Source organism: Triturus cristatus, chromosome 8, assembly GCF_964204655.1.
Source record: "Triturus cristatus chromosome 8, aTriCri1.1, whole genome shotgun sequence".
Classification (NCBI taxonomy): Eukaryota; Metazoa; Chordata; class Amphibia; order Caudata; family Salamandridae; genus Triturus; species Triturus cristatus.
Window position 1 is genome coordinate 753,151,164 of NC_140591.1, and position 22,824 is coordinate 753,173,987.

General features: G+C 45.6%; 1 protein-coding gene across 2 annotated transcripts in view; it reads left to right on the plus strand.

Annotated features, from left to right (window-relative positions):
* Positions 1-17,295: 17,295 nt before the first annotated feature.
* ARHGEF7 (Rho guanine nucleotide exchange factor 7) overlaps positions 17,296-22,824 on the plus strand; it is a 908,392-nt gene continuing 902,863 nt past the window's right edge. Inside the window, exon 1 of one of the 2 annotated variants that reach the window (XM_085622182.1) lies at positions 17,296-17,844. In XM_085622182.1, the coding sequence (XP_085478308.1) occupies positions 17,680-17,844 (165 nt within the window). In that variant the 5' untranslated portion in view covers positions 17,296-17,679. The remainder of the gene's footprint in view (positions 17,845-22,824) is intronic. The other variant, XM_085622181.1, reaches the window with a different exon arrangement.

The window sequence follows — 22,824 nt, forward strand, 5'->3', positions numbered from 1 at the left end:
TTGGTGTCTGTTATCCGAAGCCATGTCTATATCAAAGAATGCCACTGAGGGTGAGTTATCCAGGTTGTGATAACAATACATATTGTGACAAATTTTATATGGAGAAACAGAATGTCACATTGGTGGGTTGGCATTACAAGGAGTTGATAGTCCCCCAAGAGGCTGGTTATTACCCTGCTTGTTGCCCCATTGTGAATAGCACTGACACTTCGCTGTATATAAATTGCTCAGAAATAGTGTTGTTCAAAAATACGATCCCCTTGGTGAATGACAAAGATTCAAGTACTCTTGGAATGAACTCTAGGTATGCAGCATTGGACTATGAGGGGCCAATTTATGCACACCCAGGGTTTTTCCTTTTGGCTAATGGGACGTATTCCAATGTCCATAATGGCACAGATGATGTAGTTCTTGGAATGGTACTGCCTTTGGGTGTGCCCTGTAAATACGCCAAGCCTAACATACAATGGGTTAAAAGAACCTTAACTAAAGAATTTTGTGACGGGGTGACTGATATAGAGGTTAGTAATTACAGTGATGGGATCACTTTTGCATACATCCTTTCTTCTATCTTTACATTGGTTGGTACTTCCATGGCCAAGGGTGAAAAAGCTAGAGAATATTTTGGATGTAAGCTGCAAATTCTATCTAATACTACAGTGGCAGCTTTGCATGACATCACCACTCAGTTGGAGAATATGCAGATATATTCAGAACAGACTAGATATGCAGTGGATTTTATTTTAGCCAAAAAGTGGTGATGTATGTGCGGTAGTTGGCGATCATTGTGTGCTCTGGATCAAGAATATGTAAAAGATTATTACCAAACATATTTTAGATATTCTTAAAAATGTCAAAGGAATGGAGAGTGGGAATTGGAGTTGATCCCTTTTTAGGTCACGCCTGGCGTTAGCAGCGCGCTTGCGCTACTCTTGCCATGCGAGGGCTTCTTGGAATCAATACAGTTCCAGAAGTCATGTGTCCACTCCGGCTTCAATTTTCATTGGCGTGCGTCGTTTGATGTCACCAATTATGCTAAACAGGGTGTAATGATTGGCTAGGAGGCTTTTAGGTCCCTCCTGGTTACCACCCTGTCCACTTTTGGCCCCGCCCACCGGGACTGGATCTTTTACAGGCGGCTTTACACGCTCCCCTTTAAAGGACAGTAAGCACTCTTTTCTTTTTCATTTGCAGCCCCGTCCCCACACTCGTAATGGCCGCTCGGACGGCCTCTCCTGCTTCAGCCCCCCACCCCTCGTTGTTCCTCGATCCCCTTGCTTACTTAACCTGTCCGTCCTGACACACACTGTTAGTATTGGTCCTTTAGTTGAAGAAAAGCTCTAGAAGCATTGGGCTCTCATCGCTGTGCATGCAGCTGTTTAATGCTTCCCCAGGGTTTCTGAAGAAAATAATCGCTTACGAAACGCAAACTGCTTTGCTCATCAATCCGAAGGGACAAAACAAGACCCACTGAGAGAATTTAAAGGCGCAGCTCCCCCTTATTTCATTCGGAGCAACTCGAAACAGACAAAATCAGAGATTGCAGCAACTCAGAGTACGTCACCAGATTGCTACAGTGTGCAACCGTCTCATTGTATGGACAACGAGTACTGCTTTATTGAACCTTCCCTTCTGCGGGAACAGTGTTGGGTAGCAGGAGAGACACCAAAACACAAGCCGTTGCTTACTGCCCAGAACGGTTCCTACTGACCTCTCGTCACTTGTGGTTTTTCAGTTGTATATTTGAATAATCAGAATTAATGTAACTTTATTTATTTAAAGTTTGAAACTCTTGAAAGGAAGTTTCCATCCTGTGTGCAATACGGAATCTGCTCTGATTAAGAAACGCCGATTTTTACAGATATTTACTTGTGTTTGCTCTTTATATCACTTTGATTGTGAATGCACCGTGAACAGTGTATCCATCTGCTTCCCATTCCACCCCCTCCCCCATACAGAGAAATATGACCCTTTACGTTCTGGAAATGAAACTTGTTTGGAAATCAATAAGCACTTCTTTTTCATTTGCCGGCCATCTATTAACCCCCATGCTTTCTCTTATTACGTGTTGTTAAAAAATGATCATGGAATTGTGCAGTTATGTACATGCGACTCATGCCGTGCTGCACGTGTCGAACTGGTGTTTGCATTATGTAGGTTAAAATCATAACAGTCAGCACAGCTGCTCTTCACAATAGAACGCGTGCAGCGAGACACTAGTTAGCTGTTGGTGCATGTATACACACATTCCCGGAACTGCTTGCATCACATTACTGATAGCAGATATTTGTATGTTTATGTAGGTTACATCTATTTGGGCCTGGGGTTTCCAAGAGGCACAGACTCTATGCAACCAGTTCCCTTCCACTACTACTTGATACAAAATAAAAAGTGCAATTAATGTGCTGAGGAGATTGATCCTCTGTGAGTAGAAACAGCGAGCGGCTCAGGCTCTGGAGGTGAACCATGTTCACCCCGAAGGGTGAGTCGAGGCGCCTTTTTAGGTCGAGCTGCAAGGGGCCATTGTGTAAGTATAACTTTTATTTAACTTTCACAACACGGCTTTCTCTTCTTGCATTTTTATTTAAATTACCTGCAGACACACACATATCGCCCTTTTATATTAACAACACGGGCACACAGTCAATTTTTAGACTTTAATTAAAGCGCGGTGGGAGGGGCTGCCGCCACCACTGTTCACTGTGCACCTGTGTCGTTAATCTAGAAAGGAGACCATATGTCATCTTTTGGAAAACAACTGCTGGTGTTTACTCTTGTAGGGCATTCAGTCAATGCATTAGTTGTGCAGCAGCCATAAATGTTTGTTGTTTGTAGACTCCTAATTATACCCCCTCGGGAGCCTCTGCTTGCTTCAGACCCCCCACCCCATTTCGAAAGCGCATGTTTCCTGTTCTTTCTACTCTTACAAAAGCTCAGAAGCGGCATGCTGCAATGGGCTATTGTGTAAGTACAACTTTTATTTAACTTTCAGAACGCGCCTCGCTCGTCTTGCATTTTTATTGAAATTACATGCAGACACTCGCATTTCGCATTTTTAGATCAACAGCACGGGCGCACAGTCAATTTATAAACTGCGGGGTTAATGTTATGCAACACGCTGAAGGTGCAGGGAGAGGTTGGCCGCTGCAGCCGCTCCACTTGGTTTTTAAGAAGGTTTAAACTGATTAGATAGGGGAGGGGGTGTTTGCATTTGATTCTCTGTCGATCTGGTCGCCGTGCTTCCATATTTTTTAACATCATCATCGCAAGTTGGGGGAATGGATATGGTTGAGAGCAGATCAGGTTTAGTGGAAGCTTTTGTGTTGCCTAACTGGGTGCAGGCGTAGTTGCTTTTGGTACTCTGCATCAGCAGGCATGGGCTTCTTGCAGTAAGATTGGAGTAGCGCAGACATCGGGCATTTCGGGTGTGTGTGGTAAAGAATGAGTGAGAAATGGAACCTCTGACTGATTCTGCGCTTTCCGAGAGTGGGTGCTCATGCAGTGGTACCGAGATGGTGGGAGTTGTGATGGGCATCAGGTTCTGCAGGGAGTGCTGACCTGACCCGATTGTGTCCTAGTGCGCGAGCAGTTCTGCGTCAGTGCATCTCCATTCACTGCAAAGCTACTCAGACAGCAGATGGCAGAGCAAGCAGTCTTGAGAGGCTCTTGAAAGAAATCACATTTGGCTTTACAATATCTTCACAGCTTTCCATTTTCCTGCGTTTCAGTACAGTGCTAGTGGCGCCTAGGGGACTGACTTACTTTTAGAGTAATGCACATTGTTCTAAGCACTTTTCCCCCTTATTTTTGAGGTAGTTTGGATGTGAACCGTATACTAGGTGGAATGTTCACGAGAGTTGTAAATGGCTTTTTAACATCTCATAAGTATTTGAAGCTGTAAGGGGAGGATTTAAAAGGGTAAGCGAGAAGCTGGTCTCCTGCAGAGAAGGCAGCTGAGGCAACAAAAAGCCCCCTTATAAATGTTCTCAAACAAGCGGCAGAGCTACGCTCAAGTTGAGGCATTTTCCTTCCCAGCAGTGACGGCTGATGCATCGGGAAAGGTTGTCCTTTTCTCGCGCTTTATATAAAATTTATTAGCATTGTCTATTGGTTATGCCCAGGAATTGCATCTATTTTGTAGTTAAGAAATATGTATGGAAATACTATTGGTTTCAAAGTAGTGGATTGGGCTGAACAGAGATAATGCCTTCTTGGTCATATATAAGGTAACAAAAATGCTTCTGACACATTTTTATTATAACTTCTCAGCATGGTGCACAGCAGTCACTCTTCTCTCAGCATAGCTTAACGACATTAGCAAAGTCAATATATCTAGCTAAACACTTATAAGGTCCCAAAGGCGAGACCTATTGGCTATGCCAATGCTTGTTGGTAGCTGGGGCTGGATTCTTGAAAAAGAGATTTATCTTATTATGGTATTGGTGCTTTGCTGTGTTCTTGTCCAGTGTCTTCCCTTTTGCTGTTCCTATTGTACCACTATTCTCACACCCAAAAAGAATATATCAATTCATGACACAAAAGCTGCTATAATGCTTCAAAAGGATGTTGATGATCTGATGAATATTGATGAGGGAATATTTGAGAATTCATCCCTCCTTGCTGTTTCACTTTCTGATGCTGATGGTATGGAGTGTTCTTAACTGTCTACTAATGTGATACATTATTATTGCTTGCAGTTTTGTTTTCCTTTACTACAGTAGAAAATGTTTAGCTCATGCTAAAAGGAGGGTCTGTTAGAATAGACCAGTTTACGCTTACACAGTGCCTTATGTAAGTTAGCATTCGCTGCACCATTTTCTTTTCAGGCGCCATTTTAGGTTGTTCGAAACTAATCTTGTTCAATTCTGAGCAATGCTCTCCTCTGAGTTTCGTTTCTGACACGTTAGGTTTTGTTTCAGTAATGAGTACACTATTCATGTTAGCGCATAGCTTTCTCACTAGATAGACGCCCTCTCCCACTCGTCTGGTGGCGGGCCCAGGATGGAACGACCTTGGACTATGCTAGTTTGTGTAAGATACGAGTTCTGAAACCTTTTTTTTGTATTTCACTGTCCAGCTGCATCTGCTTGGAAAATTCCACTGTGGGCGTGCCTTTGCCCAGCTATGAAACGTACAAAATGTATCTCTATGCTTGTTGATTTCAATTCCCTCTGTAGCACTCCTAGAGACTGTACAGATGGGACTCCACTCTGAGTGTATATGAATAAACAGTTATTGGTATGTATTCTCTACTGTCTGACCGACTCTTCATTTGGTACGGAAGGCTGAGAGGTGGTCGTTAGTGACCCGGGTGGCCCTAAACGGGTCACTTCATTCACCTCTTCCTTGTTTCAACTTCCAGCGCAATACTAACCAGTGAGTAATCAGAAAAAGAGTTAGCACATTAGAACCAACACAGTCAAGAGGACGGGATATTTTAAAAAGTCTATACGAGAAGCTGATTTAAATCGATGGGAAAGTAAGCATATTGCGAGAACTATGGATGAGCTGTCTTCCATGAGTCTACCAATTGATACTCCTGTGTCATTATATCTGTTACTTTATTAGTACACAGCTTTAACTGTTTTTTAGTTTTATTTGAAGTGTTCCTTGCTAAATTCTGGATAAAATTAAAATCACCTCCCATGATTATAGGGCCCTCTGCTCCCATGGCAACCTCATTGTCTGCATTATTGTTTTGGGGTCATCCACTATTGGGGCATAATAGTTCACTAGGTTAAACAGATTACCATTTAGACGCGCTGTAATACCGAACCATCTACCATTAGGATCCCTACGAACTTGTATATCCACCCAGTCTACCCCTTGTCCAAGATACACCACTACCCCCCTCACTGCCAACCCGGCTGAAGCGAAATATGTTTTGTAATAGTATTTAGGAATAAAAAGCTTTGGTGTATTGGTTTTAAGATGGGTGTCCTGAAGCAATAGAACTTGTGGAGAAAAATAATTTAGCCACTTAATTAAGCCCCCATACTTTTGTTTGTTGGATACACCATTAACATTACATGATATTATTCGAATTTTAAGACCCATTGCAAGTGTAACTGTTTTTCATAGCAACCTTCTTTTTTATCACCATTCTTCTCTCAATTACATTACCTCCTATGACTCTGCCTATTTTTTCTCCCCGTGCTCCCCAACACCCAAAACACCCCCCCCCCCCCCCCAGACCCACACCCCCACAATCCCATTTGAGAGAGGAATAGCCCACAATACCCTTCTCATGGTGATAAACGCAGCTTCTGGGTGCCATGGTATTTCACCTGGATAGACTGCCCATGCCCACCATCCCAGTCATCATAAAGAAACATCCAAAATGACCATCAATCTCCGCCACCCATTCAGCTTTTTATCTTGTTACCCCTCTTTTTCCCTTCTCTCTCCTCCTCCTCCCCAGCCAGGACAATCAATATTTAGCTTGAGATCTTTTGTATCATTTTTTGGGCTTCAGCCAAATTAGTGAACATATGAAATTTGCGTTTTACCAACACCCTTTATTTAGACTGTTGGGCAATTGCTGCCTGTGCGCCCTGTGCTTTAAACAGGTAGAATAGCTTTACAAATTCCTTTCTGCAATGCACTGCCGCTGCTGACCTATCCGAAAAGATACAGGAGCAAGGTACTTTGTCAGTAGTGAACTGCTTTTTCTTAAAGCTCTGGTTAAAACCCGTGCCTTTATGCGAAAGTCCGCGGAATGTACCAAGATTGTCAATGGAAGTTTCGAATCTGGGCATGACTGAGATGGGAGCCTATGTGCCAACATAATTGTAAGCTCTCCTGAATGCTCTGGCAATACATTTTTCATTATGAATGTCTCGAACCTCTAAAGGACTTGCACCCCCTCACAACCTTTCCGGACCCCTACCAAGCATAGATTGGAACAGCGTGAATGGTTTTCCAACTTGTCGATTTTAATCTCTAGTGAAGATTTTTCTTTCCTTGCCTGGGTAACTTGTTGCTGCATGACATTCATTTGGACCTCCAACTGCGAGATCCTTGACTCAGCCTCTTGCATTCTTGATGGAAAACTACCTACTGCTTCTTCAATTTGTGAAATTTGAGGATGCAGGGATGCTATTTCACTTGCTTGTGTAGCTTTTAATTCTCTCATTTCCTCCAGGATGAGGTTCAGCATAGTCTTTATATCCCACTGCACAGTAGTCTCCTCACCTTGCTGTTGTTTTAAAAGTTGCATCTCTTTGGGTCCCCCTAGTTCTGGAAGCATTTGATCATGCTGGTCTTGCTGATCTTGCATATCAGAGGCTGCATGTCTTATCAGCAAAAATGTTTACTCTGGTCAGCAGAGGGCAGCTGCGTAGCTTCATCTTGCTAGGCTGTCTGTTTTAGACTCTGAACAAAAGGTTGCGGCTTTACTGGAAACCCTGATTCGCTATTCAGAAAGGTTCCCTGAGACGCATTTGATGGTGTTTTCCCTTTTACAAAAAGTGGGTAGTCTTTTGGCTTGCTTGGGGTCAGACTGGTGCTCGCTTCGTTAATATTCATCTGTGATTTTTTTTTTCCCTCGCTCTCTTTTTTACTTTCCCTTCTTTGTAGTCATTACTGCCTGGATATTCTCATCAGCGAGATTTGCTATAGGGGTTCCCACCCCTGAACCTTCTAATTCCCGCAGCACTTGTGAGGCAGTACCCTGGGCAGTCTCTACAGATCCGGCCTCTACACCATCATCTAAAATATCCCCCTCCGACCTTAAAGATACTTTCACATAGCCTTGGCGTATTTTTAGGCTGCGCTCTGCTCTTGCTGCAGCTGCCGCTGCATTCTTCAGTTGGGCAGTTCAAGTTTTAGCTTTGAGGGCAACTGCAGTATCCAGATTCACCATCATGTTAGCCATTTTTGGTTGCTTCCCCATTTTATTAGAGCACCCTTGTTCCCGCCTTAGTTGAAGGATGAGAGACCACACAGCAACCAACGACCAGAGTACCTTACAAATGCATCAACATTCGCTTAGGTACTTACCCGCTGGTTTGAAACCTGGTTGCTTCCCCCAGGTGCAGCCTCTGGTATCTGCACATCCTTTTTGGGCAGAAAAATACAACGGCCATGTCCTTTTACTACATCCTTTGTGAAGGTGCTGCTTCTCTCATACCATAGGCTGACCAATGTGTACTGGCTTGATTCACTGAGATGAATACATAAAGTTCTTATCTTCTCCAATAAAGGTTTTGTTGATCTGAACAAAACACACAACAACCTTACTAAAATGGCAAACTCTGGATGAACCCCATATCTAGCAGACTATTCTGTTGGAGTGCAACGTATACCAAAGTCATGTGGAATAACTACCAATATTTCTTGACAGAAGCAGGATTACTGAGTCATTATAGTCATTATATCATCATGACTGAGAGCAACAGAAGAGTAAATGCCGGTGTGGTCAGATGAGCACTGGAGGAATGATGCTAGGTTGGTGTGTGAGTACAAAGCCTTTGAGCATAACACAATATGAATACCAACACAACCCCAGCACTAACTCTGTATAGCCTCACCAGATACGCATACAGCTCTTTATGTTTTCATTCAGTTGTTCCCCTACCTTATTTCCTTGCCTAATATTTTTCCAAGTGGTGCTTGTGTAGCCAGTGTGACATAGTACACTTCAATCTCCCACCCTATGCCGTACTGAGCCACCCAAGCGATACAATACGCCCTGATGTCAGCACGCACCATCTTGGCTGGTTGCGGCCGAGGTGTTAAATAAACAGGGAATGACCGCTCTGGGTCAGTCCCAGAGTAGTAATTGCTGTGTGCTTCCTTTGCGCACTCCGATCGAGTGGTTTGGTCTGCGCTGCTTACCCACCCGGCTTGGGCCGCACCCCAGTGCACTAGCTACGAGGGCGGACTGAGACTCATGGCCCATGGCACCTGAATGTGCATACAGGGCTGCGCATCCCCACCCGCGGCGCCCTGCAAAATTGACCGGGAGACCACTGAAAAGACTGCTGGGCATGTGACAGGTGATGCAGGGTGCATCTGCTGCTCCCGCGCTGCACAGAGAGAGTGCCACCTGCTGAGCCACCGATGCACTGCTCTCTCCTACTTGCCCTCTAACCGGGAAAAGAAGCCATGGCACTACAAGGCACAGCACCACCTAGAGAGGGAGGACCCTCATCGCACTGCCACTCCCTGCGCCTCCTGGAGAAAGGGCAATTTGTTCTGTATCTCTAAAATGCAAGAAATTCTGATTTGGGGGGTGCTTATTTTCCTTCCTTTCCACTAAGCGCTGGAATTAGTTTCCTCTACCTTTCCATCAGCAAGCCAAACTGTTAATTTTCTGTAATCAACTGAAAGCAAGTTTCAAAGCTGTATGCAATAGGTAAGTAAATGAATGATGGAAAACTGCCTCAAATTAAACTAAAAAAAACCGAGGTTATGCTCTTCGGTAGCGACCCTTCTTTCTGGTCTCCTAACTGGTGCCTCATGAACTCGGCCCGCTCTCTATTCCAGTTACAAAGGCAAAAAATGTGGGAGTTATTTATGATACAGCCATGTCCTTTACCCACCAGGTAAAAGCCATCTCTTCATCCACGTTTCTTACACTAAAGGAAAATCTTCCCTTTTATACGTCTGGACCTTCAAAAGACGGTTGTTTCAGCGCTCATTCTCTCCAAATTAGACTATTGTAATGCCCTTTTTGTTGTTATTCAGAGGGTCATCTTAACAAACTACAGGTCCGACAGAATGCAGCTGCTCGTCTACTTCTAGAGATTCCCAAACTTTTTTCAGCTAAACAAGCTCTCAAATCCCTTCACTGGCTTCCTGTGGAGAAGCAGATTAATTTTAATTCTCTCTGCACTGCCTTCAAGTCTCTTCACAACCACGGACCGGAATACTTAAAAAACTGTTTCCTTTGGTGTGTTCCACCAAGAAATCTTCGATCCTTATCTCAAAAGATGATGGAGGTCCCCAGATGTCGACTGTCAAACTGGGGATCTAAAAGCTTTGTTAGTGTCACTACCAGCCTTTGGAACTGTCTCCCTTTTAATCTAAAGAACTCTCCTGATCTCCTCTCCTTTAGGAAAGGCCTTAAAACATGGCTTTTCACCCGATAGGTCTTCTGCTAATTACTGATTTGAATTTGACTACATGGTTATCATCTTAGGTTTCTCTGCCCTAGTGCCTAGACGCCTTCAGGTATTAGTTGCGCTCTACAAATAAATAAATAAAAATAAAAGCTTTACATTTTTCTTCCTCATAATCTCTTTGTGGCTTCTACTGCATCTTCTGTAGGGTTTACTTTCATTAACAATGTGCTTTATAAATATGTCATCATCAGCATCATCATACAATTGGATTCTATTACTAGGTTTGACAGTCCTCGTTTAAGCAGTTCTTAGCTGGGTCTTTAGTTTTTTAGCTGAATAGGGCGAGGTCAAAGTTTGCAGGTGGTTTAGCTCCTTCTTCTTCAGGTCAAAGCAACAGCGCGGTTCCTCACATGGCAGCGCATCTAAAGGTACAAAAAAATAAAATAAGAAGAAGGGAAACTCGCGTTTAAAACTGACAGGCCACCCCCATAAATCTGATCCCTACACCTGGGGATGGTAGACAATGTTCAGGCTGCAAGGCCCTCAAGGGGCGGGCCCAGACCACAAACTGGCAGTTGCGGGCACAGGCACAAGTTCTCATTCAGCTGTAGGGGCGCTGGCCCCCTTCAATGAATTGGCAGACCCGGCTGCAGCCATCCCAAGATTGAAGATTGGGGGGGGCTGCTGGAGAACTACTTCAGGGCCACAAGAGAGTGGGCCAGTGAGGAAAAGAGGTCCCTGCTACTCCACTTTGTGGGGGAAGAATTGTTTCAGCATCTCCCTAGGACATTGATGACTATGATACTGCGATCAACGAACTCATCGCGTATTTTGACATCCAAATAAATCCTGATTTTGAACGCTTCAAATTAAGCCAGGCCCGGCAGCGAGAGGGGGAATCAATGGACAATTTCTATGCCCGCCTCAGGCCTCAGGTGAGCACCTGCACAGATGACAATCAGCATAAGGAGGTGAGGGCACAACCCATACAGAGGTGTAGATCAGCAATCTTACGGAGGCTTATCCTCAGGCAACCATGAATCAAGCTGGAGAATATGCTCATTCTCGCTTACAAGTATGATTTGTCTACCGCAAGGGCAGAAGAAATGGAAGTGTTACTGAAATGAGGAGTAGGACTGCTCTCCAGCACCAAAATCCCAGCCATCAACACAGAAACAATGGACGCCATCTGCACCAAGCCCCCAACTCATAATGGGGAAACTCAGACTGACTCTGAAACATCATCCAGGAACTGCAGGATGAAACCACACCCATCAGACAAATGCCCAGCACCAGGAAGCACATGCTCGGCATACAATAATCCCAACCACTTTGTAAGGGTCTTCAGAAGCAGCGACCGGGGCCACAGAGCTCGTGGCAGGAGGCCACCAACAAAGGCCATTTATCTCCTGTCCATATGTAACCACTTAGAGCTCAGCTGTAACTGCGGAGAGTGGTGGAGAGAAGGGGTCTTTGAAAAGGAAGACCCTGAAGAACAGGAGGCATTCCTTTATTTCATATGCAGCCCCAGGGATCCGAGGGCGACCCCCAGAGCCAGTTTGCAGGGTCACAATCCCTGGCACAATGATACAACCCTTCATTGCTATGGGAGCCTCCGTCAATGTGGTGAATCATGACCAATATCAGCAACTGTGCCCACAGCAGCTTCTACAACCTTCTTGCACCAAAATATATGCCTATGGAGGCACAAAACCACTCCCACTGGTGGGACCAATGGATGCCAGCGTTAAACATGGAGACAGGAAAGTCATGTGACGAAAGGTGTAGAAGGGACCCTGATTGGCTAGAGCAAGACTGAAGACCTGGAGCTGGTCTTCTTGTGAGGGAAATCTTTGCTATGCAAATGTACCTCCTCCTCAACCAATTCCAGGTGCTATTCCAAGGGTTAGGGTGCCCTAAAGGAGCACCAGTCAAACTTCATATTTATAAGACAATACAAGCAATAGCACTCTGACACCGAAGAGTACCATTACACCTGCAAGCCAAGGTGGAAGCGGAGCTAGACAAACTAACTAAAGGGCATGGATGTTATTGGAAGGGTCTCAGGGCATTCACCGTGGGAGTCAGCCCTAGTAAGAACCAAGATACCCAACCAGCCGGATCAATACAGCTCTGCATAGACATGAGGCTCCCCAACTGAGCTTTCGCCAGGAAAAACGCATCAGCCCAATGATGGATGACATCATAGCTGATATGAACAGTGCAAGATGTTTTTCGAAGCCTAATCTGAATGCCAAATACCACCAACTGGTACTCCACCCAGACAGTCATTACATCACGACATTCTCGACGCACCTCGGACTTAGAACATTCGAGAGATTGAACTTTGGGATCTCCTCGGCAGCCGAGGTGTTTCAGAATGCAATCCATGAAACACTGTCAGTGATGGAAGGGGTCCTCAATATAAGCGATGGCATTCTCATCTATTCGACCACCCTGTCAGACCATCACAGGAACCTGAAGGACCCCCTCCAGAGGCTTTGGGACAGTGGACTAACCCTGCACAAGGACAAATGCATATTTTTCAAGCGTTTTTTGGCTTTGTGTTCTCCGGGGAAGACCTGCAAGTAGATCCCCACAAGTCTACAACAATCAAGGATGCCCATTCACCCAAGAACGCAACCGATGTGTGCAGTTTTTTAGGCATGGTGACATACTGTGGCAGACTCCTACCAAACTTGTCCACCCTGTCTGAGCCTCTCTCAGCTCTCACAAAGCCCAGAACATGGTGGAAATGGGGCCCGGAGGACCAAGAGGCATTTGACAAGATCAAGAACTCTCTCCTGGCCGATGCCACAATGGCGTACTTCGACCACAACAGGGCCACCGAATTTGTGGTAGACGCCACCCCCGCTGGCTTTGGAGCCATCCTGACACAGGAACCGAGTGTGCGCCCCCCCCCCCCCCCCCCCGGTGTTCACAAGCAGAGCGCTCACGGCAACTGAAGTGCAGTATGAGCAGATCAAAGGAGAGACACTGGCTATCAAAAGGGAGACCCTGGTTATCAAATGGACTTGTCACCAGTTTCACTTGTACAACTAAGAGTGGCAGTTCAAGGTGATAACAGATCACAAAACTCTAGTAACCCTGTTTGGAAGGGCAGCCCCTCACCCATGCATATAGCAGTGGGGGATGCAGTTGCTACCTTACTGGTTCGGTGTAGTGTATCGGCCGGGAGCTGCAACCCGGCAGACTTCCTGTTCTGGCACCCCCCTATATGAGCCTACGTAGTTTCCATGGACAGTGAAGGGGCAGAGACATTCACCCACATGGTGGTAACAGCAGCATGCCCAAGAGCGCTGACAGTTGAGGACATCTGGTGATCCACCAACACCAATGATGACCTCAGGAGAGTAGCGGAGGTCATCGACAACAACGCATGGCAGCTGTTCCTTCAAGACGCTAACTGTTAGAAACTGGGTTTCTGGTTGGCAGAGGTATGCACCCAGTCCAAGCAGGAACCACAATCCTAGTTGGAAAAAGTCAGTAACACACTCTAAATTAACCTGAGCTCACTCTCTGGTAGCTTAGCCCAGAGCAGTCATGCTTAACTATGAAGCAATGTGTAAAGTATTTGTGCACACAACACACAGTAACACAGTGAAAACACCACAAAAGGACTCCACACCAGTTTGGAAAAATAGAGCATATGTTTATGAGTTATACAAGACCAAAACCACAAAAATCCAGTAAGCAGAAGTCAAGATATGAATTTTTAAAGAATAAATTGTTTTATAGTGCTTGGAAACAATTACGCCAAGCGGGGCTATGTGGTCGAGCTCGACCAGGGCTAATCCAAAAGTTCAGGCCGACTGCGATGGAGCATGGGTCGGATAAAAAGGAACCAGCCTTGGCCTGCTGAACAGTACCTTGGATGCGTCGAGGATGATGTGTTAAGCAAAGGAGGCGAGGCATCGCTGTCGATCCCGCAGATGTAGGTGATGCTTCGTTTCTGAGCTGCGCAATGACAAAGATGCATTGAGAGTTGAGATGTGATTTACCTCGGGGTGATGCATTGTCGTTGAACCACTGGGCTGTAGGTGATACGAGCAGCACAAAGCGATGCATTGGCACTGAGCAGAGCAAGGTCGAGGTGCATCGAAAACAGGGGAGGATGCATTGCGCAGTCAGTGATGCGGTGTCCACAGTTCGAGCAGTAGTGGCGATACATCGGTGACGAAGGAAATGCACCGGCTCTGATCAGCGCAACGTCGTTGATGCATGTATTTTCTGGGTTGCAGCACTGAAAACTCACTTCCAATGACCCGGGACTGTATTGGCACTACATGACTCACAGCAGACAGAGTCCAGGTGCTGGTTGCAGATTGCAAGGTGAAGTCTTTTATATCCCTGAGAACTCTGAGACAGGAGACAAGCCAACAAGCACTTGGCCATACTTTGGTTCTGGGATAAAGAGATGCCAGTCCAGTCCTTCTCACTCCCAGACAAGAAGCAGCAGGCCAACACAGCAAAGTAGTTCAGGAAAGTGGCAGTCCCTGCTGGTAGCACAGCAGTCCTTCTTCCTGGTAGAATGCCCTCTGTTGCAAAAGTGTTCTCCTTTGGTAGTGTCAGAGGCCCAGTACTTATACCCAGTTGGGCCGCTGAAGAAGGAAGACTTCAAGGAGATGCATTGAAGTGCACAAGACCCTTCCTTTCATGTCCTGCCTCCAAACTCACTCCAGCAGGGTATGCAATCCTTTGTGTGGGGACAGGACACAGCCCTTTTGGTTGTAGTGTGTCAGCTCCTCCCTCCCATCCTGCTCCAGGTGAACTATCAACATGCAGATGTCTACTCAGACACACCTACCCTTCCTTTGTGTGTGGCTGTCTAGAGGGAATGCAGGAAACCAACTATCACCCACCCATGATATGCAATCTAGAGACAGGCAGAAGACACCAAATGTTTTAAGTAAGAAAATGCCAACTTTCTAAAAGTGCTGTTTTCAGAGCTGCCATTTAAAAGACAACTTCATCATCAGTTGGGTTTTTAAATTGCGAGTCTAGGGATGCCAAATTTGGGTTTCCCATCTCTTCCCAATTGGAAATTACACATATAAAATGTAATAAAGCAATCCCAATATTAACCTCCAAGTGAGATATGCCTTGCAGTAGAGAAAACAAATGTAAGTGTATTTCACTACCAGGGCACGTAAAACTTAACAGTACATGTCATAGTTTTTAAATACACTGTACCGTGCCCATCAGCTGTCCAGGGACTACCTTATGGGTGACCTATATGTAATAAAAAGGAAGGTTTCGCTACAGTGGCATGCCTGAGACATATTTAAAGGGCTACTTAGTGGGTGGCACAATCAGTGCTGCAATCCCGCTAGGGCATTTGATTTACAAGCCCTGGGCACATGTTGTGAACTTTACTAGGGATTTATAAGTGAATCAAATATGGCAATTGTGGATAAAACCAATGTTACCATGTTTAAAGTAAACAGCACATGCACTTTAGCACTGGTTAGCAGTGGCAAAGTGCTCAGATTCCTAAGGCTAGCAAAAACAATGTCAGCAAAAACAGGAGGTCAGAAGGCAAAAAGTTAGGGGAAACCACGCCAAGGATACCAGGTTTAAAATTAACCAATGGTTCCCAGCAGAAAAAGCCCGGCTGTTGCACTTATGGAGAATAAAGGACAAGCTGAGCTACAGGGTTGGAGGCATTATAATGCGAGGCCAAAGTATTGGTGTTCCCAAGTCACTGGAGGACTGAATGATTGGCTTGGCACTCCAGGGACACCAAGGGGCTGAGAAGACTAAGGCCCGAATGAGTGGAAATGAGTGGTTCCCTGGCATAGACACCAGAGTGGAAGAGGCCGTGAGGCAGTGCCCGCCCTATCAGATTATGGGGAGCCCTGCCGCTTCGGTGCCCGTTGCTACGAAAGATACACCAGCAACTACCTAGGCAAAGGTTAATCTGGACTTTTGGAGCTTCCACAATGGCAGGTCAACCATAGTCATGGTCGACGACCGGTCCAAGTACCCCGTCGTAGAGTTGGTAACCACTACACTGTTTTCCAAAGTAAGGCCCCTGCTGGAGAGGACCTTTGCAGTATATGGTCTACCAAAGACCATCCGGATGGACAACGGGCCTCCTTTTCAGGGCACAGAGTTTAGAGAGTACCTGGAGGCACTTGGAATCAAGCACCAGAGGACCTTTCTGTGGAGCAAAACACAGGCCTTGAATGGAGCTTGCACCGATTTCTGAGGGTGTACACCACCCAATGCACCTGATGTTTCAAAGGCATGTAAACTACAGCATCCCGACCGGCCCAGGCTGGAGTCCGGCGGCTCCGGCCACGTTGGATGCGGAAGGCCACGCAAGTGAGGCGCAGAAACCAACGAAAGAGTCAGTCGGGCAAGGTAGGCAGTGGAAATACATCTAGACATGGGTGGGGGTCTAGTCCTGGTGAGGGACCGCCAGCCGGGATCGAAGTTCCGCATCACGTTCGAGAGAGGAGCTTTTCCACCAAATGCCTTACCCCAAGCAAGGGGGATGCCACGTGACCCTGGACATTTATAAGCGATCTAGTTCTAACCTTCAAATAGGTCAGCTTAATAGCCGTCCTTCTAGAATGCACCATACGGGCCTGGGGCCCACGACACCGAAAGAACCAGGAACAGCCCCAAACACCACCCAGAGCTCCTCCTTCCAAACCAAATCAGATTCAACAAGGAAGGCTCATGCATTCAATTAGCGCTCAGAAACTGTACAAATAATCCGCGGTGCGCTATAGATAACATGCCCGTAAAATAACAGAATACACATTATGTATTTTTAATATTTCGTGTAAACATTTTGTAGCTGTCACATTGCTTGAAACCCATAAATCATAGAAACTGTGTCACTAATTACGATATATAAATTACCGGTATGACGTCATTATTATCGCGGAAACTACTGATCTCTGTGCAACAACAAAAGCGGACCGTGTGATACAATAATATATAAATCGCCGAACCCACAACATCTGAATATAACTAAAGCCTCGTTTTCACTGCCCTAACACACGGATGTCTGTTAAATCTCAGGCGAATGCCGAGACCGAAGACACCGCGAAAATTCTACCCGTTTTGCAGAGCACCTCGAGCCAGGAGCCGCTGACAATACAAGGGAAGCTGCAGAAAAAAAATGACTGCATGACAGGCCGGGGGTTTCTTTGTGGCAGTGGGTGTTTTCACAGTGCCAGTGATGTCATGCGCCGGCAGAGGAGGGCTGTGCAGAGCAGCATTGCAGGTTCGTGTGTGTGCACTGGAGAAGGAGGAGGGGTGGGGGAGAAGAGGCACTTGACAGTCAGCCAAAAAAACACCCGAGAGAGGAGGAAGAAGAGGGGGGAGGGCGAGACTAAGGGAGCTGGACCTACAGGACGCGAGGATCATCGCCGCCTCGCCTTCTGCATGGGGAAGGGGGGATCTGTCAGGAGAGCCGCTAGCGTGAAGCCTTCAGGTGGTGGCGGCGGCGGTGGTGGGGGGAGGAGACGGACAAACCCTGCAGGGCAAGGGGTCTGTTTTTAGGTCCAGTAAATCTCGGGGGCTTCCCTCGCCTGCTCCCTGGGGCCCGTGGCCCTCTCTGGGCCCTGGGGCCGTTATGAATTCGGCGGAGCAGACCGTGACCTGGTTGATCACACTGGGGGTGTTGGAGTCGCCCAAGAAGACCATCTCGGACCCGGAGGGGTTTCTGCAGTCGTCCCTGAAGGATGGGGTGGTGCTGTGCAAACTACTGGACCGGCTGCTCCCCGGCTCAATAGACAAAGTAAGTGGATCACGCCTCCCCCTCATGCATGTGTGCAATGGGGCTAAATGGTATATCGCTAAACTGTGCTATTGTTGTTTAAGTCCGTTGCTCTCTGCTTCCCACCATCTGAGACGCTCTGACTATCAATAATGCACGTGCACCAGTTGACGTTGTAATAGCAGCACATTCAGTGTAACTGAGTGAGGCGAGGGACTGCAGGGCTCACTCGTGGCTTACTCTCGCCCCAGTCAGCAGTGGGGGATACATGTTATTACCAAGACTGCTGTTGTGCACGTTCTCTATATACTTGTGCATGTGGTCTATCGTTCAGGAATATAAACTTTGTTTTTAGAAATATATATTTGAAAACTCTTAATAGTCGTGCCTTGCTTATCTCTCTCTTTATCTCTCTCTCTCTATATATATAATTATATTACAACATTGGCCAAGTCAAATTTGTGCGGCAGGGAGACAGACAGATACATATGTGTGGGAATAATCAGTCTGTTGGTGTTAGCGGCGCAGATCTCGCTAGGGTTCACCAGTGTCATCTTAATACTCCCTCATAAGTAGGCATGGAAACCTAAAATAACCACTCTTAAACATTTTAATAGCAATCAGCGTGGCACTAAATGCTCCCTGACACGGCCTTCTTCCCTCCTTGAAACGTTAATCAATGTAAGGATGTGTGGGAAGTAGGGGGGTTGGAGGCGACAGCCTGCCTTACCGAAAGCCATCTGAGTAAAACGAAAGGGTGAAAAGGCAGCCAGCCAGATTGCGTGTGCACATGTGGAGGGGGAGGGTAGGCAGCCGCCTACAGCCACCATTCCACTGCACGCTCATATACATAAAAACACCCACTTCCCGAGAAGCCCCATTTTATGCAGTAACGGGTACATTGGCTTGTCAAAGCAACGCCGCCTCTTTTAAAATCAAAGAAGGAGGCTGGCTGTGTTTGACACAGACGTTTCTATCCTGGAAAAGCCTCGGTATAATCTAAACTGGATTCTTTGTTTTTTTCTGCAATGGCAGACGCGGTGAAAAAACATGCCTGCCTTTAGCTCTGGTGGTGGCACCCTTGGCGAGGAACACTGAAACCAGATACGGCAGCAGCAGCACCAGTAAAGGCGCCATTGTCAGGCAGACGTGCTCATACCCGGGCTGCCTTGTAGGTCACTCTTAAAGGGGCAGTAGCACCAGGCAAAAAAAAAAAAAATCACAGTCCTGTGTTGAACACATGCCAGCATCTTTTTTCGAGGCCTTACACCTGCTTACTTTTCTACTGCACGTTTGCGATGTTAGTCCTACTTGTTGTAAGGCGACATGATGTGTTCTGCAAAACATGCATGCACACGCACACAAACGGCCACACGGCGCTTAATTTGTACAGGTGGTTGTAGATGGTGGGTATCTGCACTCGTTTTTAGGGACATATTTTCATCATTACATTTTCAGCTAATTCACCGTCGGTATTTTCAGTATATATATATATATATATATGCTACTTGCATACCTCCAACTTGCCCCGAGTCAGCGGAGCACTGTACAGGTGATTCGAATTTTTTGATGTCATGTTTTTGATCAAAATTAGCTTCGTGTCTGATGGGACTTGGTTGGATGGGGTCTGTGAGTGACACACACGCAGATGATTTTTTTTGCAGGCCTCTCTACAGGCAGCTAGTGTTGTCCTTTCTTAGTCCTATCAGCAGAATCAGATGGTGACTTAGGGGTTTGGAGCTTGATGTCAGGAAGATAAGCAAACCAAGGTAAAGGGAGTTGGGTAGTCAAGGCTTGAAAGACCGATTGCCCTGACCAGAGAAGCTCTAGTATAGATGAACACAAGGAGCGGTTTGAGGTTTCTAACAGCAGAAAGTGATAGCTGCCTAGTTAGACTTTGAATGAATGGTTAGCGGCAAACCAGGCCCTCAGATATAAGGCAGTGGTTGGAAGTACTTTCTGATTTTATACTTTTATGTGTAAAATATCTATGCACAGGCTTGACATGGGGATAATGTGCACGTGGGCGCACATAGGAGAATGCAAGGTTGAATTCTGTCAAATTTGTTCGCCAAGACGGCAGTTCTTATTGGCTCCCAAAATACATTGCATAGTTGCAAAAGACAAACATGTTTTGTTAGGGATAAAGGAAGAAGGAAAAGGAAGAACTTTTATGGCAGTGGGTTGGGATCCTCCATGGCCCTCTGTCCTTATCTTTTGTAAATTTCAGCGATTATTTCAGGTCACAGAGCTGAAATACATCCTAACGGATCGAAATTTCCCAATTTATGGCTGCAAATTATACAATTCTAAATATTACTTTAAAAATAATTGCCTCAGAACATCGAAAATTGTTGCTCGAATATCCCGTTTTCCTTACGTTTTCCTTACAGTTACATGGGCCCGTATATCGAGTGCCACACAAAATCATAAATAGTGCGAAAATGGTCTTTGCTCTTGATTTACCAGTCCATGTGGTGCAGCTGTTGTGCTCTCACATGATATATCTATCGATCCAAACTTCCCCAGACAATACCTGGTGAACTTTGCAGAGGCGAAAATATACAATTCCAAGCTTTGCTGCATAGAAGGCAGTAAAACTGTGGTATTATCACTCTATCCCTAAATCTGATATGCAGAATTTGGATTCTCAGGGTGAAAACTACTGAGGGATAACACACACCCTATCTAGTGGTATTTCCCCAAGCGAAACCAACACCGAAATTCCCCATCCCTTGCAAATGATGCTTTAGGTTCTCATTATGAGCCCCTCTTGAATCCCAATGGGCCTGGTAAAGATAGTCACTAGTCCCATCGAGATTCTGTGGGACCGGTAACATGAGCTACTAACCCAATCAAGATTATGTGATATGTGATAATTACACAGATGTGGTGTGTTTCAGCCAGACACTTAGGCTGCTGGAAACAGCTCAAATGTTCGGGTGAAAGTCCTCGGTATGATGGTGGGATGATCTTGTGAATTTGGTGCATTATTTCTGTTTCCCGTGATAATTCTTCATTTCTGAGATTACTATTGCGGTACACCTCATAATCCCCCCCATAGACCCTCAGAATGATTATTGCCAGGTGGAGGTCAGAGTACCAGTCCAAAATCCGGGAGAATTGTACAGTGGAAGAAAGTATCTTATGAATTTGACGTCCTCTTTTATATCCTGGGAAAAAACTGTCCATATGTTCTAGTGGTCTGAAATGTATTACATTTATATTTGAAAATTTACAAATTAATTGTGGCGGCGTGGCACGTTGGTATCCGCCAAACTGTACTATTAAGAGTTTTTACTTGTATTTGAAAACATGAGAGCCCCCCTTGCCCAAAACGGGACAGGTTACGTACACAGAGCCAAATTCATCCTACAGGATGTACCTGGTGCAGATATCAGTGTGTATCCAGCAGTGGGCGGATTCTGTTTTAGTTGAGACCATTTAGTACGAGTTATTCAAGCGGGTAAATATATGAGGTCATTTTTAAACAGGTCCTTTTCCCGCTTGTTGATCATGGCCCATGTGCGAGTTCCCAGTCACTGAGCCTCCCAGCAGTTGATGCAACTTCATGTCCTTCTGGCTGCCTGGCGCACACTAAAGGCCCAGCACATCCTCACATCTAGCTTTCTTCAGCCATTGTGCTCGACCTCCTCTTTTTTCCTGTTTCCATTTCCGCCAGTTTGCTAAAAATAGGTTTTAGATCCCTGCAACCGCCATAGGAAACCATATTTCAAGGCTGTTCCCAGCACTGGCTTTTGGGATGAGCCACTGGAACAATCAAGCAATGTTGGCTTCACTTGCCGCTTCCAAGATCACTCTGTGGATGAGCGCCCTGGAGCTGAATACACACCAGCCTGGGTCTGCAGCACTGTGGGTGAGGCAGGAATGTTGGGCAGGCCCCAGCAAATATGGGAAAGCAGAAACACAGAATGTGACGACAGAAGAAACAAGCACTGGCAAAGCCAATAGGTGTTGGTTGCGAGCATTTTGACTTTGTAAATGCTTGTTTTGTTTTCCCCTGGTTTTAATAAACCTTTATTTTTGAGATGCTGCTGGACCATCACCCTTACAATAAATAAACATTCGCTAAAAGCAAAAATATATTTATATATATTTTCAGCCTCACAAATCATACTTTGCTATGGCAGGCCCTGGGACTGAAGGGAATCAGTGGCCCTTCCAAGCTGACACAGCTATCTGGCAGTGCCTGACTACCAGACTGCCCAACAGGTCAAATCAGCACTCAGGGGAACGATTTTGTGTGGATTTGTTCTTTTTGAAAGAGCAGAATGCCATTATGAACGGTGAAGCTAGCCAATGGCTGAAGTGGATTGGCCTATTATTGCCCCATGCTGCAGTGGGCAGAAGAAAGATGTGAATGACATGACAGCAGATTAATGGATACAGACTGCCAGATGAGAGGATATATATATATATATATATATATATATATATATATATATATATATATATATATATATATATTTTGTAAAATCAAAAGTCATGCCTAACTCCAGACCCAAACTTCGGCCCTATCACTCATCCATTTACATGGCTGCTTGTGATGCACGCACATGCTTCACATGTTCTCTGGCAGTATCCTCGCTTATTGAACAACCTTTATGCACACAGAGCCTACATTGTAATAACTTTGACCGTTATTATAACTGGAATATGACAATGTTGGTGGGTTTCAGTTCGGCCACAGCAGACTCTCATTTGCATCTGGAAGTTGTAATAGGCGGACTAGAACATTTATAGCACCTGAGTGTTGTCCAATGAATGATCCAGTTTGGTAATATAATTTGTCGCTGGGAATAATTTGATGCCTCAAGACAGTGGAAGGTATTGTGAAAAATGTCCACAAGGAATATGCTTTGTGATTTGTTTATTAAGGAACTCTATCTTCAAAGCCTACCTGTTATGCTTAGCATCCGTTATTCCTTCAGCCATAATCAGGCAGTGGACTTCTAGCGTAGATGGCGTTTACACTGCCCT